The 18,296-nt window shown below is 36.6% G+C and overlaps 1 protein-coding gene across 3 annotated transcripts in view; it reads right to left on the minus strand.

Moving 5' to 3' along the window:
- CSMD3 (CUB and Sushi multiple domains 3) overlaps window positions 1-18,296 on the minus strand; it is a 1,469,470-nt gene that overhangs the window by 125,794 nt on the left and 1,325,380 nt on the right. For all 3 annotated transcript variants that reach the window (XM_070382828.1, XM_005887888.2, XM_005887887.2), the window contains 3 exons: window positions 12,012-12,200; window positions 11,040-11,217; window positions 9,945-10,090 (listed from right to left, as the gene is read on the minus strand). In XM_070382828.1, coding sequence (XP_070238929.1) covers window positions 9,945-10,090; window positions 11,040-11,217; window positions 12,012-12,200 — 513 coding nt within the window. The remainder of the gene's footprint in view (window positions 1-9,944; window positions 10,091-11,039; window positions 11,218-12,011; window positions 12,201-18,296) is intronic.

Below are 18,296 nucleotides of genomic sequence, written 5' to 3' on the forward strand. Positions count from 1 at the left end.
CAATTCATGGGGTAACAAAGAGTCGGACATGACTGGGTGACTGAACTGAACTGAACTGAATATCTGATACTGAAAAAGGAGGTACCTTAGATAATAGATTTAAGCAATAAAATTACATTTTGTGTTTTAATTTAATAAATATATATTCTGGCTATACTATAGTGGTTGGCATAAGTCAGGACCCCCAGTAAGACTTTTCTCTTCACAGACAGATCATAGCACATTCTAAAAATATAAAGGGGAACACACTAAATTGTGACAAATCTACCAACATACTGTTGTTAGAATATAGGTCGCAGGGAAGAGAAGCACTAACATGCTCAAAGTTGTAATTAGAAGAGGTATTTTCTAGGAAGTGAGATGACTTATTATCTTGCTAAAAATGAAAATCACTTTTGCTAAATATTAAAGAAAAATTATACTTCATATACATTAAATAAAACCCGTGCATGAGATAATACCAGCTTAGGACACTGCCTAGCATTCAGTAAGAACTCAATATAGTTTAGCTATTATTATTATTATTGCTGTTATTGTTGTCATTATTTATAAAGAGGGCAACCCGCTCCAGTATTCTTGCTAGGATATCCCCATGGACAGAGGAGTCTGGTGGGCCACAGTCCACGGGGTTGCAAAGGGTAGGACATGACTGAGAGACTAAACAACAATATTCCTTAAAGTAAGACAGACCTATTTTGAATTTCTGGCAGCCCGTTTATTTATTAGTTCTCTGGCTCTATATACATTACACATTTCTTTCTTTCAGTTCTTTAATGATTAAAATTGGAATAATAATACTTATGTTGCAGAGTTATAACAAAAATTAGCATAGAAAGCATCTAGAATAGAGCCTGGCACATGAAGTTTTCAGTAAATGGTAGCCATTGCTATTAGAATGACTATTAATACAAAGTCGGTATCTGCAAAAACATGCAGTTGAAAAGGATTTTTTTGTACTTTACTATCAGGAAGTCATTGATTAGGAATACTGTTATTATTTACTATAAGACAAAGCCATCTTGACTCTGTGACAGATACCAAGAAAATTTAGCTCTTACTTTAAAGAATTACACTTACAGCAACACAGTTAAGAGACACACACTTTTCCTCAGATGAAGAAGAAATACGATATGTGAGATAAAGCACCTCAACATTTAAGCCTGCCCTATTTTTTCACGGCATAGAATTTTCATTTTCCAAAGCTTTTTATGAATGTTATATTTGATCGTGAAAGGCTTTATGAAGGTGTTTTAAAAAAGACATATAGCTGACTAGATCTCATAAAGGAAGTCTGGTTAGAGTAGGAAAAAAAAACATTTTTTTCTTCCTTTTGACATACTAAAATATACTAATAAATAAAATCTAAATAATCAATCTGACCTTAGAAAAATACATGAAAATACTGATCTGTTAAATTTATAAAATAAATACACAGTCCTAAAAAAAAAAAAAAAAAAAAAAACTTCTGACTTAAAGGGGTAGGGTACAACAGAAGGAGTTATTAAATCAATAAGAGAATATAAAGAAAACTGAGTGGGAGTAAACCATTCTAAGCTTAGGTATATTAAAGGACCTTAAAATAAGTGTTAAATAGTAAATTATCTTCCTGGTTAACTTCTGAAAATGTACCAAATGACCAATTTTTTTTTTTTTTTTTTAAACACTATGAGAGCACATTTTGCCCCTCAGCTATAACTACTGACTGGAGTAGGAAATGGCAACCCACTCCAATCTTCTTGCCTGGAAAATTCCATGAACAGAGGAGCCTGATAGGCTAGAGTCCATGGGGTCACAAAGAGTTAGACACAAATGAGTATGCGCATACACACAGCTATTAAACATGAGCCTCAAGTATGAATATTATATTTGAGATTGTATTAAATTGTACTAACTGTACCAATACTAATTTGATAACAAGCATTTATTTTTTTAAATTTTTGTGAGAAAGGATGAACACACACGTATGTAACTGTAAAACAACCTTTGTAAAATTTCTCATTAATGCAGCTCAAATAAATTCAATAAGACAACTTTTTAAAAAGAATCTGAATACATACCACTGTGAGATAATTAAATATAATTATTTATTCAATAAAAAATATAAGGACTAAGAAGCTTAAGTATGATTTGTGTCCTCAAAAAAGCACTCTTTATTATTAAACTCACAAGCATATACTAGCTATGTAAAACAGTATAGCATACTGTAAGTTCTTAAAAGTTTGGTAAAAGAGAATAAGTGGAATCATAGAAGAGATGGCAGTGATCGCTATGAGTCTGGATTATCAAGGAAAGGAGAAATTACACTTAACATAGGGGCAATTAAAGAACTAGTGATGAGTAAGAAACCGTTTAAGAATGGAAGCTCAGAAAGCAGTGAGAGAAAGAATCTGATGGGAGTCAGGGTAGGCACTGGGGAGTAAGAGTCAATGGATCAGATTATACAGTAAATTTAAACGAGTTAAGGCATCATGCATTCTTGAAAAAGTGAGTCAAAGAAAAGTAGTACCTTAGGAAAATTGTCCTGCTAGGGCTGATAGAATGTAAGGCACCTGTCAATTTTTAACAAGACCCTGTATACCTTTCCAAATTCATTGTTATTTTAAGGTTTGGGTAAAATTCCCAGAGATGATTCAAATTTCAGGATCTTCTAAGCTCTGGCAATTGTGCCTTATTATAGAATTTAAAGTATAAATGTAAATAAACACAAATACTCTATTAGAAAATCTAAAATGTAAGATAAGATATGGTAAGGAAAGGAATATTTACTGAACATATATTCTGCTGGGCACTATGCTAACCATGTACTATTCATTGTCTCTATTTCATCTCTGGAATGCAAAGTTGATGATAGTGATAATAAAAGCACTTTTGTGGGTTGAGCTATATAAAATTGTTAATATTCAGTATTTTTGACCAATAAATTCATAAGGGTCAACCTAAGATACGCCAGTAATTGGAATAATTTCTATATATACAATAGTTCGCTAATCTTTTCTGCAACTATTCTGTGTTGTATAGGTGAAGAAAGTGGAAACCAAAGGGTAACTACTCAAAAGTTAACTGAAAACAAAGCCCTAAACACATACTTGAACTTCTTTATGCCTAAACTAATTATATTTTTAATATATATGACTCAGAACCTAGTTATTAAAATTGTGTGGAACATGGTCTGGAATGAGAAAATATGTTTATGCATTCACATAAATGCCAATGTAAATACATATTCATATTTTATATGTGTTTACATTATACTGTTATTCTTGCATTTTTCTATGTAAGGATTATCACATTTTCAAACACACACACACACACACAACCACACACATCCTTTTCTCTGACAATATTTCTCCTTTGAAATATTTCCTAAGTTGTTATAAGAATTTTATACTTCCTAAAGATTATTTGTATGCAGGTCAGGCAGCAACAGTTAGAACTGGCCATGGAACAACAGACTGGCTCCAAATAGGAAAAGGAATACGTCAAGGCTGTATATTGTCACCCTGCTTATTTAACTTCTATGCAGAGTACATCGTGAGAAACGCTGGGCTGGAAGAAGCACAAGCTGGAATCAACATTGCCAGGAGAAATATCAGTAACTTCAGATATGCAGATGACACCACCCTTATGGCAGAAAGTGAAGAGGAACTCAAAAGCCTCTTGATGAAGGTGAAAGAGGAGAGTGAAAAAGTTGGCTTAAAGCTCAACATTCAGAAAACTAAGATCATGGCATCTGGTCCCATCAGTTTATGGGAAATAGATGGGGAAACAGTGGAAACAGGGTCAGACTTTATTTTTCTGGGCTCCAAAATCACTGCAGATGGTGACTGCAGACAAGAAATTAAAAGATGCTTACTCCTTGGAAGAAAACTTATGACCAACCTAGATAGCATGTTCAAAAGCACAGACATTACTTTGCCAACAAAGGTCCATCTAGTCAAGGCTATGGTTTTTCTTGTGGTCATGTATGGATGTGAGAGTTGGACTGTAAAGAAAGCTGAGCACTGAAGAATTGATGCTTTTGAACTCTGGTATTGGAGAAGACTCTTGAGAGTCCCTTGGACTGCAAGGAGATCCAACCAGTCCATTCTGAAGGAGATCAGCCCTGGGATTTCTTTGGAAGGAATGATGCTAAAGCTGAAACTCCAGTACTTTGGCCACCTCATGCAAAGAGTTGACTCATTGGACAAGACTCTGATGCTGGGAGGGATTGGAGGCAGGAGGAGAAGGGGACGACAGAGGATGAGATGGCTGGATGGCATCACTGACTCGATGGACGTGAGTCTGGGTGAACTCCGGGAGTTGGTGATGGACAGGGAGGCCTGGCGTGCTGTGATTCATGGGGTTGCAAAGAGTTGGACACGACTGAGCAACTGAACTGAACTGAAAGATTATTTTACTGATATTTAGAGTCCATCTACGAACAGATCATTTACATATGACTTAAATCAAATCCCTTACGATTATACAGTAGAAATGAAAAATATATTCAAGGGATTAGATTTGACAGACAGTGCGCCTGAAGAACTATGGATGGATGTTCATATAGTGATCAAAACCATCCCCAAGAAAAAGAAAGGCAAAAAAGCAAAATAGTTGTCTGAGAAGACCTTATAAATAGCTGAGAAAAGAAAAGAAGCAAAAGGCAAAGAGGAAAAGGAAAGATTTATCCATATGAATTCAGAGTTCCAAAGAACTGTAAGGAAAGATAGAAAGCCTTTCTACATGATCAATGCAAGGAAACAGAGGAAAACAATAGAATGGGAAAGTCTAGAGATCGCTTCAAGAAAATTAGAGATACCAAAAAAACATTTCATGCAAAGAGAGGCACAATCAAGGACAGAAATGGTATGGACCTAACAGAAGCAGAAGATATTAAGAAGAGAAGGCAAGAATACACAGAAGAACTATACCAAAAAGATCATATGATGCAGATAATTACAATGGTGTGATCACTCACCAGGAGTCAGACATCATGCAGTGTGAAGTCAAGTGGGCCTCAGGAAGCATCACTATGAACAAAGCTAGTGGAGGTGATGGAATTCCAGTTGAACTATTTCAAATCTTAAAAGATGATGCTGATAAGTGCTGCACTCATTATGCCAGCAAAATGGGAAAACTCAGCAGTGGCCACAGGAATGGAAAAGGTAAGTTTTCATTCCAGTCCCAAAGAAAGGAAATGTCAAAGAATGTTCAAACTACAGCACAACTGTACTCTTCTACATGCTAGTAAAGTAATGCTGAAAATCCTCCAAGCGATGCTTCAAAAGTATGTGAACCGAAAACTTCTAGATATTCAATCTGGATTTAGAAAAGGCAGAGGAAGAAGAGATCAAATTATCAACATCTGCTGGATGATAGAAAAAGCAAGAGTTCCAGAAAAACATCTATTTCTGCTTCATCAACTATGCCAAAGCCTTTGACTGTGTGGATAACAAAAAATTAGAAAAATTATTAAAGAGATGGAAATACTAGACCACCTTACCTGCCTACTGAGAAACCTGTATGCAGGTCAAGAAGTAACAGTTAGAACTGCACATGGAACAATGGACTGGTTCCAAACTGGGAAAGGAGTACATCAAGGCTAAATACTGTCACCCTGCTTATTTAACTTATTTCCGATAGTTGGTAAAGAATCTTCTGGCAATGCAGAATACTTCGATTCGATATATGGGTTGGGAAGATAGAGTGGAGAAGGGATAGACTACCTACTCCAGTATTCCAGGCTTCTCTTGTGGCTCAGTTGGTAAAGAATCCACCTGCAATGCGGGAGAGACCTTGACTTGATCCCTGGGTTGGGAAGATCCCCTGGAGAAGAGAAAGGCTACCCACTCCAGTATTCTGGCCTGGAGAATTCCATGGACTGTACAATCCATGGGTTCCCATAGAGTGGAACATGACTGAGCTACTTTCAATTCACTTCACTTCATGCGGAGTGCATCATGTGAATACTGGGCTGGATGAAGCACAAACTGGAAACAAGATTGCCGAGAGAAATACCAATAACTTCATTTATGTAGATACTCCTGCTGCTGCTGCTAAGTCGCGTCAGTTGTGTCCGACTCTGTGCGACCCCATAGACAGCAGCCCACCAGGCTCCCCCGTCCCTGGGACTCTCCAGGCAAGAACACTGGAGTGGGTTGCCATTTCCTTCTCCAATGCATGAAAGTGAAAAGTGAAAGTGAAGTTGCTCAGTCGTGTCTGTCTCTTAGCGCCCCCGTGGACTGCAGCCTATCAGGCTCCTCTGTCCATGGGATTTTCCAGGCAAGAGTACTGGAGTGGGGTGCTGTTGTCTTCTCTGATATATGCAGATGACACCACCCTTATGGGAGAAAGCAATGAGATACTAAAAAGCCTCTTGATAAAGCTGAAAGAACAGAGTGAAAAAGTGGCTTAAAACTCAACATTCAAAAAACAAAGATCATGGCATCTGGTCCCATCAGTTCAGTTCAGTTCAGTCACTCAGTTGGGTCTTTGTGACCCCATGGATGGCAGCACACCATGATCCCCTGTACATCACCAACTCCTGGAGCATGCTCAAACTCAAGTCCACTGAGTCAGTGATGCCATCCAACCATCTTATCCTCTGTCGTCCCCTTCTCCTCCTGCCTTCATCCTTTCCCAGCATCAGGGTCTTTTCTAATGAGTCAACTCTTTGCATCGGTGGTCAAAGTACTGGAGTGTCAGCTTCAGCATCAGTCTTTACAGTAGATATTCAGGACTGATTTCCTTTAGGATGGACTGGTTGGATGTCCTTGCAGTCCAAGGGGCTCTCAAGAGTCTTCTCCAACACCATAGTTCAAAAGCATCAATTCTTTAGCGCACAGCTTTCTTTATGGTCCAACTCTCACATCCATACATGACTACTGGAAAAACCATAGCTTTGCCTACATGGACTTTTGTCAGCAAAGTAATGTCTCTGCTTCTTTATATGTTGCCTAGTTTGGTCATAGCTTTTCTTCCATGGAGCAAGCATCTTTTAATCATGGCTGCAGTCACCATCTGCAGTGATTTTGGAACCCAAGAAAATAAAGTCTGTCACTTTCTCCATTGTTTCCCCATCTATTTGCCATGAAGTGATACAACTGGATGCCATGATCTTCATTTTTTTGAATGTTGAGTTTTAGGCCAGCTTTTTTCACTGTCTTCTTTCACTTTCATCAAGAGGCTGTTTAGTTCCTCTTCACTTTATGCCATAAGGGTGGTGTTATCTGCATATCTGAGGTTATTGATATTTCTCCCAGCAATCTTGATTCCAGTTTGTGCTTCACCCAGCCTGGCATTTTGCATGATGTGTTATCCATATAAGTGAAATAAACAGGGTGACAAAGTACAGCCTTGACATACTCCTTTCCCTATTTGGAACCAGTCTGTTGTTCCATGTCCTGTTCTAACTGTTGGTTCTTGACCTGCATACAGATTTCCCAGGAGGTAGGTAAGATGGTCTGGTATAGTCTGTTTAAGCATTTTGCACAGTTTGCTCTGATCCACACAATCAAAAGCTTTGGAGTAGTCAATGAAGCAGATGTTTTTCTGGAATTCTCCTGCTTTTTCTATGATCCAACAGATGTTGGTAATTTCATCTTTGGTCCTCTTCTTTTTCTAAATCCAGCTTGAACATCTGGAAGTTCTTGGTTCACATACTTTTGAAGCCTTGCTTGGAGAATTTTCAGCATTATTTGCTAGAGATGAGTGCAATTGTGTGGTAGTTTGAAATGTCTTTGCACTGCCTTTCTTCGTGATTGGAATGAAAACTGACCTTTTCCAGTCCTGTGGGGACTGCTGAGTTTTCCAAATTTGCTGGCCTAATGAGTGCAGCACTTTCTGATCCCATCACTTCATGGCACAATAGAGGGGGAAACAATGGAAACAGTGACAAACTTTATTTTCTTGGGCTCCAAAATCACTCCAGATGATGACTGCAGCCAAGAAATTATACAATGCCTGTTCCTTGCAAGAAAAGCTATGAGAAACCTAGACAGCATATTAAGAAGCAGAGGCTTTATTTGCTGACAAAGGTCCATATATTCAAAGCTATGGTTTTTCCAGTAGTTATGTATGGCTGTGAGAGTTGGACTATAAAGAAAGCTGAGTGCTATATAATTGATACTTTTGAACTGTGGTGTTGGACAAGACTCTTGAGGGCCCCTTGGATGGCAAGGAGATCAAATCAGTCAATCCTAAGGGAAATCAGTCCTGAATATTTGTTGGAAGGACTGATGCTGAAAGTGACGCCCCAACACTTTGGTCACATGATGCCGAGAGCTGACTCATTAGAAAAGTCCCTGATGCTGGGAAAGATTGAAGGCAGGAGGAGAAGAGGACAACAGGATGAGACAATTGGAAGGCATCACCAACTTGATGGACATGACTGAGCAAACTCTGTGAGTTGGTGATGGATGAGGTATCCAGGCATGCTGCAGTCCAGGGGTCGCTAAGAGTTGAACATGACTGAGCCACTGAGTAGAACTGAATGAACTGTCCTTTCTTTATTCACTTGTTCAGGCAAGATGCAGACTAATAAATATTTATGTAGGGAATCATAAAGACAGAAAATGTGCAGAATACATTTCAGCAATGAATTCATCTTTTGAACTTAGAAATCATTTAGCTTTTGGTTCTCAAACTACGATTATCTTTCAAAGTATTAACGCTATTGTTGCTGCTTTAGACTGTACCTACATACTGCTAGCACCAATGAACAATTTACTGAAAAAGGCTAATGAGTTACTGAAAAAGGCTAATGAGTTACTAAAAAAGTAAACAGCCTAATTCATAGTTTTCTAACTGATCTCCCTGTTTTCTAATTTGCTACGCTGGAGTATACATGCAGCTCTGGCCACTACAGAAGCACAAATTGGGCATTATCTACTGATTGATAAGTGCTGAGGTTAAGGAAATAAAATATTTTCTGGTCTGTTTCTAAATATTTCTGTACCGAATGTACTTTAAGTGTTTTTGTTCATAACCATTTTTGACATCATATTTTTCACATAATATAATCTTTGACTCTAAAGATTTTCTTACTTTGTGTTAAAAACAGAAGAAAACATTAAGCTATTTGTTAATGTAATATACAAGGTACATGTTCACCTTGGAAATGCTAATATAATTTTTGCAAATTTAATTTAGTAGCATCTCGATCTTGTGAAATGATCATGGAACTGGTCTGACAAAGTCATATGAAACAGAATGAATTTATGAAACTACGGTCATAATAGATGAAAGAATCTAGTCACTATGGTTTCATATTTCACTAAATATAAAAGTAAATATTTTCATATATATAATGTAACAGAATTTAACATAAAAATAAATTTAAAAACCTCTGAAACCATCTGAATGCTCTTTTAAGAAAGTGAATATTATGAAGACAGAACCCATAATAATTCTATACAAAGAACTGAAATTGCAATTCTTCATAAATTATGTTGCAGGAATAAAAGCTATGAAGTTAATGATCTGGAATAGTCATTTAAAACTATAAGATTCTAGAACAGATACAGTTGTGAAACAAGAGAGTATAAATGAATGAGTGATAATGATCTAAAGCATAAAGTTATTGGATGATAATTTTAGAAAGACTCACAGCATGCTGAATAGATTAAACATTTTATATTGAAAAAAAATCTATTGATGTTTTAAAATTACATGTAATAAAATATGAACAGCTGGTTCTCTTTTATGGATTTCTTTGCAAGAAATGATTATTTTCTACTGGGATAATTACTGACTGATTTATTTTTTATTTCCATTTGCTCACATTTTAATGTCCCTAAACACTTAGAAGAGGTCATTGTTTGCAAGTAAAAGTATTTGAAGTGATAAAAAAAAAAAACTAATTTTAATACCTTTTCAATCACTGGCTAAATATATATTATACTCAATTTTTCCATGACAATTTCAAACATTGCCAAATCAAACAGAAATTCCTAGATGAAACCTACCATGATAACTGAGCACAAAAAAGCCACTTGTTGTGAAATCACTGTGGAATTTGATTAGAATCTGATTGGAAGTGCTGTAGACTGATTCCAAAGCAGTATTGCCACTGAACTGTCCAATCTGTGGTGAGTTTTGGTCTGGTCCATCCCTACAGGGGAGAGACAGGGCAGGGAGGGGGCAGGAGAGTGAGATTGATGTTTTGGGAAAGTTTCACACAAAGTATTACATATGATACAAAGATGCAGTAGATGAAATAATCAGCACATGCCAAATCATATTGGTGTATGTTTATTTGGATGATAAAATATTTAAAAATGTAAAGTGAGAAATAGATCACATTTTCACCTAAATGAAATGCACCCATATTGAGTGAAGTCGCTCAGTCGTGTCCGACTCTTTGCGACCCCATGGACACCAGGCTCCTCCGTCCATGGGATTTTCTAGGCATAGTACTGGAGTGGGTTGCACCCATATTAGCTGTAATTAATTAAATTGCCTTGGCTTCCTGGTCACCACCCAGATCCTCCCAAATGCTGGAGGTTTTCCCTCCTTTTATTTTCTTCAAAATAATCTTGAGAATCATAGACTGTCAAATTTAGAAAGAATTTTAGAGGTCATACAGTAATTCAATTAACAAACTAAAAAATTAATTCTTATGTTTTCTTTATAGTTTAGAGATATTTCAATTAACAGGATAATAATACAAAATAATATGATGAATTATTATGATAGAAATTCAGTAGCTATATTAAGCAACTTATTGGAATACAGCCTTTTAAATTTCACTAGTTTTGAAATACAGAACTTTCTTACCATAAACTTACTCTGATTTAATTCCCAGGTTTTGCACATTATTTTAATAACAAATTTAATCTTCACCCATAAAGTTTTTGTTCTATGCGTTTAGCTACTTCATGGCAAACAAACTGAATCTTTTTTATTTGTCTTATTCTGCAAAACACAGCCACCTTCAGTTATTCACACCAGTTCAAGCATCACATGGCAATCTGTATAGAGGACCGTGATATATTTTTACTCCTATCCTATTTCACTGTTATACACAGTTGAATCAATCAGTAACAGAGGTCTTGGCTTACCATACAGTGATGAAATCATAGATTGGTTCTGTTTGTAGGACAGTAAAGTTGATGTAGATTCCATTCCCAGGGGGTACTTTTACGAGCCAAAAACAGTCTTGAAAGTTTGGATATTCATCTGGATACCCAGGAGAGTAAATGGTTCCATTCATTGCAGTTATATTCCCTCCACAAAGAGCTACAGAAAAGATACAATATGTTTAAGTAGAATCATAGTAAATTGATTACAAAATTTGCAAACATTTCATACCTCTTAGACAGTATAAAAGACATCTGTGTTATGTTTCCACCTCAGTTAAGGTATATAAAATAAAGCTGGAAACCATGAACCAAACAGAGTGAATGTTTGTTTATTTTTCAGCATGAGGTATTCTACATTGTTTTTCACTATCACTAGATTAGTAAATTACATTGTATTTGCTTTTTTCAAATACTTTATCCATATATATATATATATATATATACTGTTCAAAAGTTGAACAGTATATCATGTATAAATATAAGGACTTATATCATGTATAAATATATCATATATAAATATATCATGTATATCATATATAAATATAAGGACTTATAAGAGGATCGAGGCATTTTTATTTATTTATTTTAGAAGAAATGAGCCCAAATTCAGTAACAGTATCTGGGCTACTGTTTTATAAAAGAATGATTACTAAACAAACACACATGCAATCACATAGACATCGCATAGGAGAAGCTCTAAAGCGTTAACCAACTTTACTTCAGCATCCAATAGAGAAGGTTAGGACTCTTGACTCAAGAATTACAAAATTAGTTCTTTATTATGGAGTTTTAAGGTCTTTGCTAACTATAATTCTTCAACTGAAAGGAAGACTCTATATTTAGCATGACATTTGAAGAGATAAAACAAACAAACAGAAAAAGAGTACCAAAACAAGAATTATTAAACACAGATTATATCACCTAAAAGATAGCTTCAAGTTAGAAGCATACCTTCACACCTTGGAAGTGGATGATTCCAGTTACGACTCACTCCATGAAGGCAAGTGAGGGCTGAATTTCCAATCAGTGTATATCCAGGGAAACATTCAAATGAAATGGTTTGACCCACAGTAAAATCATTGCCGATCACAAAACCATTTCGAAATGGGCGTGGATCAGGACAGCTTTGCAACTGATAGGCTGGAAAACGTAAAAAAAAGAAAAAGTTCCCTTCTGAATTATGAAAGACCACAAGAGGGTACTATTTGCAATCTGCAAAATAGAGGTAGTGCTGCTTGCAGTTGGTTAGAAATAATAATTTGGGTTTATAGCAAGTGATGTTAATGACTGTATGTTTCTTATGTCTGTAATTTTCATATTAAAATTTTAGCATAATTTATTAAAATGCATTGTTTAGTCACTCACTGATGAAATCTGTTTAAAGTTTTAATGAAAATATAAATTACCCTTAAAGCCACAATTTTAATCAAACATACTCTGATCCCTTTACCTAGAATGCAATTGCTTTCTGGTTATATCACATGTATATAAAATAAAATAAATATATGTGTAAGCCTAATTCTGAATCTTTCTGAAATTCTTAAGCTAATTTTCCCTCTAAAAGAAATAAATCACTCTCTATCAAGTTTTTCTAAAGAAGTCATTTAACAATATAAAGTACTAGGAAATAATTTCCTTCTAACACAAATTTTGTAATTCAGTCATCATTGAAGCACAACTATTTTATTTGTTCATACTAATGTTGTTCTACATGCTTTTATCACCGTATCCTAAAAGCTTTGCTTACTCCCTTTTACATATTAGGTGCTTAATAAACACTGCTGAAAAAATTTTGAACCTACAAACAGTATATATACTCATATATTATTAATATTTCAGACTTTATTTTTAAGAAATTCAAAACCATATATAATTAGTAAAATTTAAATTACCAGCAGAGATTATTTTTCTACTGACTATTTAAATTCCTTTTTAAAAACCTTTTTTTATTTTTCAGTAATTCCAAAGTTACACAGAGGTTGCAATAGAAAGAACTATGCCATCAACAAGGTTTCCCAGTGGTTAACTCTGATACATATTCATCATTCTCTCTTTCTTTTCCTAACCCTGTCCCCATCTACATCTGTGTGTGTGTGTATATATGTGTGTGAACACACTTTCTTCTTTTCAAATTAGTAGAGAATAACTTGACATATCACTTCTATCTCACAAAGAAAAGGACACTCCTATGTAACCACAAAATTGAGAACATTAACATTGAGCATATTAAATTCTAAATTTCCCAAATCAGAAATTTACATTTAAGGTTGAATAAGGGGAGGCCTTACAATAGCTGTGAAAAGAACAGAAGCGAAAAGCAAAGCAGAAAAGGAAAGATATAAACATCTGAATGCAGAGTTCCAAAGAATAGCAAAAAGAGATAAGAAAGCCTTCTTCAGCGATCAATGCAAAGAAATAGAGGAAAACAACAGAATGGGAAAGACTAGGGATCTCTTCAAGAAAACCAGAGATACCAAAGAAACATTTCATGCAAAGATGGGCTCGATAAGGACAGAAATGGTATGGACCTAATAGAAGCAGAAGATATGAAGAAGAGATGGCAAGAATACACAGAAGAACTGTACAAAAAAGATATTCACGACCCAGATAATCACGATGGTGTGATCATCACCTAGAGCCAGACAGCCTGGAATGTGAAATCAAGTGGGCCTTAGAAAGCATCACTACGAACAAAGTTGGTGGAGGTGATGGCATTCCAGTTGAGCTATTCCAAATCCTGAAAGATGATGCTGTGTAAGTGCTGCACTCAATATGCCAGCAAATTTGGAAAACTCAGCAGTGGTCACAGGACTGGAAAAGGTCAGTTTTCATTCCAATCCCAAAGAAAGGCAATGCCAAAGAATGCTCAAACTACCACACAATAGCACTCATCTCACACGCTAGTAAAGTAATGCTCAAAATTCTCCAAGCCAGGCTTCAGCAATATGTGAACCGTGAAATTCCTGATGTTCAGGCTGGTTTTAGAAAAGGCAGAGGAACCAGAGATCAAATTGCCAACATCTGCTGGATCATGGAAAAAGCAAAAAAGTTCAAGAAAAGCATCTATTTCTGCTTTATTGCCTATGCCAAAGCATTTGACTGTGTGGATCACAATATACTGTGGAAAATTCTGAAAGAGATGGGAATACCAGACCACCTGACCTGCCTCTTGAGAAATTTGTATGCAGGTCAGGAAGCAACAGTTAGAACTGGACATGGAACAATAGACTGGTTCCAAATAGGAAAAGGAGTATGTCAAGGCTGTATATTGTCACCCTGTTTATTTAACTTATATGCAGAGTACATCATGAGAAACTCTGGACTGGAAGAAACACAAGCTGGAATCAAGATTGCTGGGAGAAGTATCAATAACCTCAGATATGCAGATGATACCACCCTTATGGCAGAAAGTGAAGAGGAACTCAAAAGCCTCTTGATGAAAGTGAAAGTGGAGAGTGTAAAAGTTGGCTTAAAGCTCAACATTCAGAAAACGAAGATCATGGCATCCGGTCCCATCACTTCATGGGAAATAGATGGGGAAACAGTGGGAACAGTGTCAGACTGTATTTTTCTGGGCTCCAAAATCACTATAGATGGTGACTGCAGCCATGAAATTAAAAGACGCTTACTCCTTGGAAGGAAAGTTATGACCAACCTAGATAGCATATTCAAAAGCAGAGACATTACTTTGCCAACAAAGGTCCGTCTAGTCAAGGCTATGGTTTTTCCTGTGGTCATGTATGGATGTGAGAGTTGGACTGTGAAGAAGGCTGAGCACCGAAGAACTGATGCTTTTGAACTGTGGTGTTGGAGAAGACTCTTGAGAGTCCCTTGGACTGCAAGGAGATCCAACCAGTCCATTCTGAAGGAGATCAGCCCTGGGATTTCTTTGGAAGGAATGATGCTAAAGCTGAAACTCCAGTACTTTGGCCACCTCATGCGAAGGGTTGACTCACTGGAAAAGACTCTGATGCTGGGAGGGATTGGGGGCAGGAGGAGAAGGGGATGACAGAGGATGAGATGGCTGGATGGCATCACTGACTCAATGGACGTGAGTCTCAGTGAACTTCTGGAGTTGGTGATGGACAGGGAGGCCTGGCATGCTGCGATTCATGGGGTAGCAAAGAGTGGGACACGACTGATCGACTGATCTGATCCGGAGGTCCCTAAGTTGTTAACTAACATATCACTCTATATTTTAAATTTTAATACTGTAAAGTTTTTAGAATTAGTCAACAGTCCTTTAAGGATATTAAGTGTTTAATTGTCATTTTCATTTGAATTAATATTCCATAAGCAAAATATATCAAATCCAAAAAGTCATTTCAGTTTAGGGTAAATGTATATCAAGGCAATGGCACCCCACTCCAGTACTCTTGCCTGGCAAATCCCATGGACGGAGGAGCCTGTAGGCTGCAGTCCATGGGGTTGCTAAGAGTCGGACACGACTGAGCGACTTCACTTTCACTTTTCACTTTCATGCATTGGAGAAGGAAATGGCAACCCACTCCAGGTGTTCTTGCCTGGAGAATCCCAGGGACAGGGGAGCCTGGTGGGCTGACGTCTCTGGGGTCACACAGAGTCAGACACGACTGATGCGACTTAGCAGCAGCAGCAGCAGTTAGGATATATTATTCTATTAAATAAATGCTTTCAATTTTCAATCACATTTAAAGGTAATTTTTCTCAGTTTTATTAAAATATAATTTATATACATCACTGCATGAATTTAAGGTGTACAGTAGAGTGATTTGACGTAGATGTTTTGTTCCAGTTCCAGTTCAGTCACTCAGTCATGTCCGACTCCTTGCAAACCCATGAACCACAGCACACCAAGCCTCCCTGTCCATCACCAACTCCCAGAGTTCACTCAAACCCATGTCAATTGAGTCGGTGATGCCATCCAATCATCTCATTCTCTGTGGTCCCCTTCTCCTCCTCCTCTCAATTTTTCTGAAAATCAGTGTCTTTTCAAATGAGTCAGCTCTTCGCATCAGGTGCCTGAAGTATTGGAGTTTCAGCTTCAACATCAGTCCTTCCAATGAACACCCAGGACTGATCACCTTTAGGATGGACTGGTTGGATCTCCTTGCAGTCCAAGGGACTCTCAAGAGTCTTCTCCAACACCACAGTTCAAAAGCATCCATTCTTCAGTGCTCAGCTTTCGTTATAGTTCAACTCTCACATCCATACATGATTACTGGAAAAACCATAGCCTTGACTAGACAGACCTTTGTTGACAAGTAATGTGTCTGCTTTTTAATATGTTGGCTATGTTGGTCATAACTTTCCTTCCAAGGAGTAAGCGTCTTTTAATTCCATGGCTGGAGCCACCATCTGCAGTAATTTTGGAGCCCAGAAAAATAAAGTCTGTCACTGTTTCCATTGTTTCCCCTTCTATTTGCCATGAATTGATGGGACCAGATGCCATGATCTTAGTGTTCTGAATGTTGAGCTTTAAGCCAACTTTTTCACTCTCCTCTTTCACTTTCATCAAGAGGCTTTTTCATTCTTCTTCACTTTCTGCCATAAGGGTGGTATCATCTGCATATCTGAGGTTATTGATATTTCTCCCAGCAATCTTGATTCCAGCTTGTGCTTCATCCAGCCCAGCATTTCTCATCACATACTCTGCATGTAAGTTAAATAAGCTGGGTGACAATATACAGCTTTGACGAACTCTTTTTCCTATTTGGAACCAGTTTGTTGTTCCATGTCCAGTTCTAACTGTTGCTTCCTGACCTGCATACAGGTTTCTCAAGAGGCAGGTCAGGTGGTCTGCTATTCCCATCTCTTTCAGAATTTTCCACAGTATATTGTGATCCACACAGTCAAAGGCTTTGGCATAATTAATAAAGCAGAAATAGATGTTTTTCTGGAACTTTTTTGCTTTTTCCATGATCCAGCTAATGTTGGCAATTTGATCTCTGGTTCCTCTGCCTTTTCTAAAACCAGCTTGAACATCTGGAAGTTCACGGTTCACGAATTACTGAAGCCTGGCTTGGAGAATTTTGAGCATTACTATACTATCATGTGAGATGAGTGCAATTGTGCGGTAGTTTGAGCATTCTTCGGCATTTTCTTTCTTTGGGATTGGAATGACCTTTTCCAGATGTTTTGTGAAATGTTGTCTATGATAAGTTTAGTTGGCTGGATAATCTTGAATAGAATAAAACTCATTGACACCTGAATAATCCTGTGATAATTTACATATTTCACCTTTCTATGCTTTTTAGTTTAATGAGGATATATAGGAAATACATTTTAAATGATCAGGAGAAAGTTCTCATCCTAATATCATATATAATACAGGACCTAAATCCTAAATGTTGCCAGTAATAGCATTAATGTGGAACAAGTCCTTTAGTAGAAGAGTATCCTTATCAGTAATTATATACAATTCATTCTTCCAATATTCAGAATGTTTTTAAATTTGCATCACAAACTTATGTAAAAATAACAGATTCTGTGAATCTGTATTAACTTTTAAAAAAATGTTATTAGCTCAAAAATATAAACTCAGTAAAAGAAGAGATAGTTTTTAAATTCAACATAATTAACAAATAATATCTAGTGATCATTGCTATACATGATGGCTCATGTCAATAATATTAATATTATATAAATAAAAGTAACAAATGCTATATATTTTTATTTTATTATGCAAATAAATATTTTTTCAAGGACATATTGACTGAAAAATGCAGTAAAAAATGTTCAGATTTTAGATTTTTCACATTCAAACAAGAATTTGGCTTTGAAAGACCAAAGGAAAATGAGTGCATGGCAAGAAGATGAAGTCAGGTTTAAGGTGAATAGCAAAGTGTTTAGCATAAGACCCCATACACTTGTTAGAGAAGAACCACAAATATACTTCTGAGCCTTTTAGATGCAAAGAAGAAACTCAATCAGTTTCCCAGAAGTTTCTGAAATTAATTTCCTCAGGAATACCGTACATTTTGTACAGAAATGTGACAGTTATGATTTTCTCTTTTATATACAGGATGATATGTGGTACTATTAAATTATGTTTGCAAGCCTAAGCTAAACTGTAATCACTGAGATCCATGTGCAGTTGAATGTTACAATGTCTATTTTCAGTTCAGTTCAGTCACTCAGTCGTATCTGACTATTTGCGACCCCATAGACTGCAGCATGCTAGGCCTCCCTGTCCATCACCAACTCCCTGAGTTCACGCAAACTCATGTCCATTAAGTCAATGATGCCATCCAACCA

The sequence above is a fragment of the Bos mutus genome, chromosome 14 (assembly GCF_027580195.1).
Source record: "Bos mutus isolate GX-2022 chromosome 14, NWIPB_WYAK_1.1, whole genome shotgun sequence".
NCBI classification, from domain to species: Eukaryota; Metazoa; Chordata; class Mammalia; order Artiodactyla; family Bovidae; genus Bos; species Bos mutus.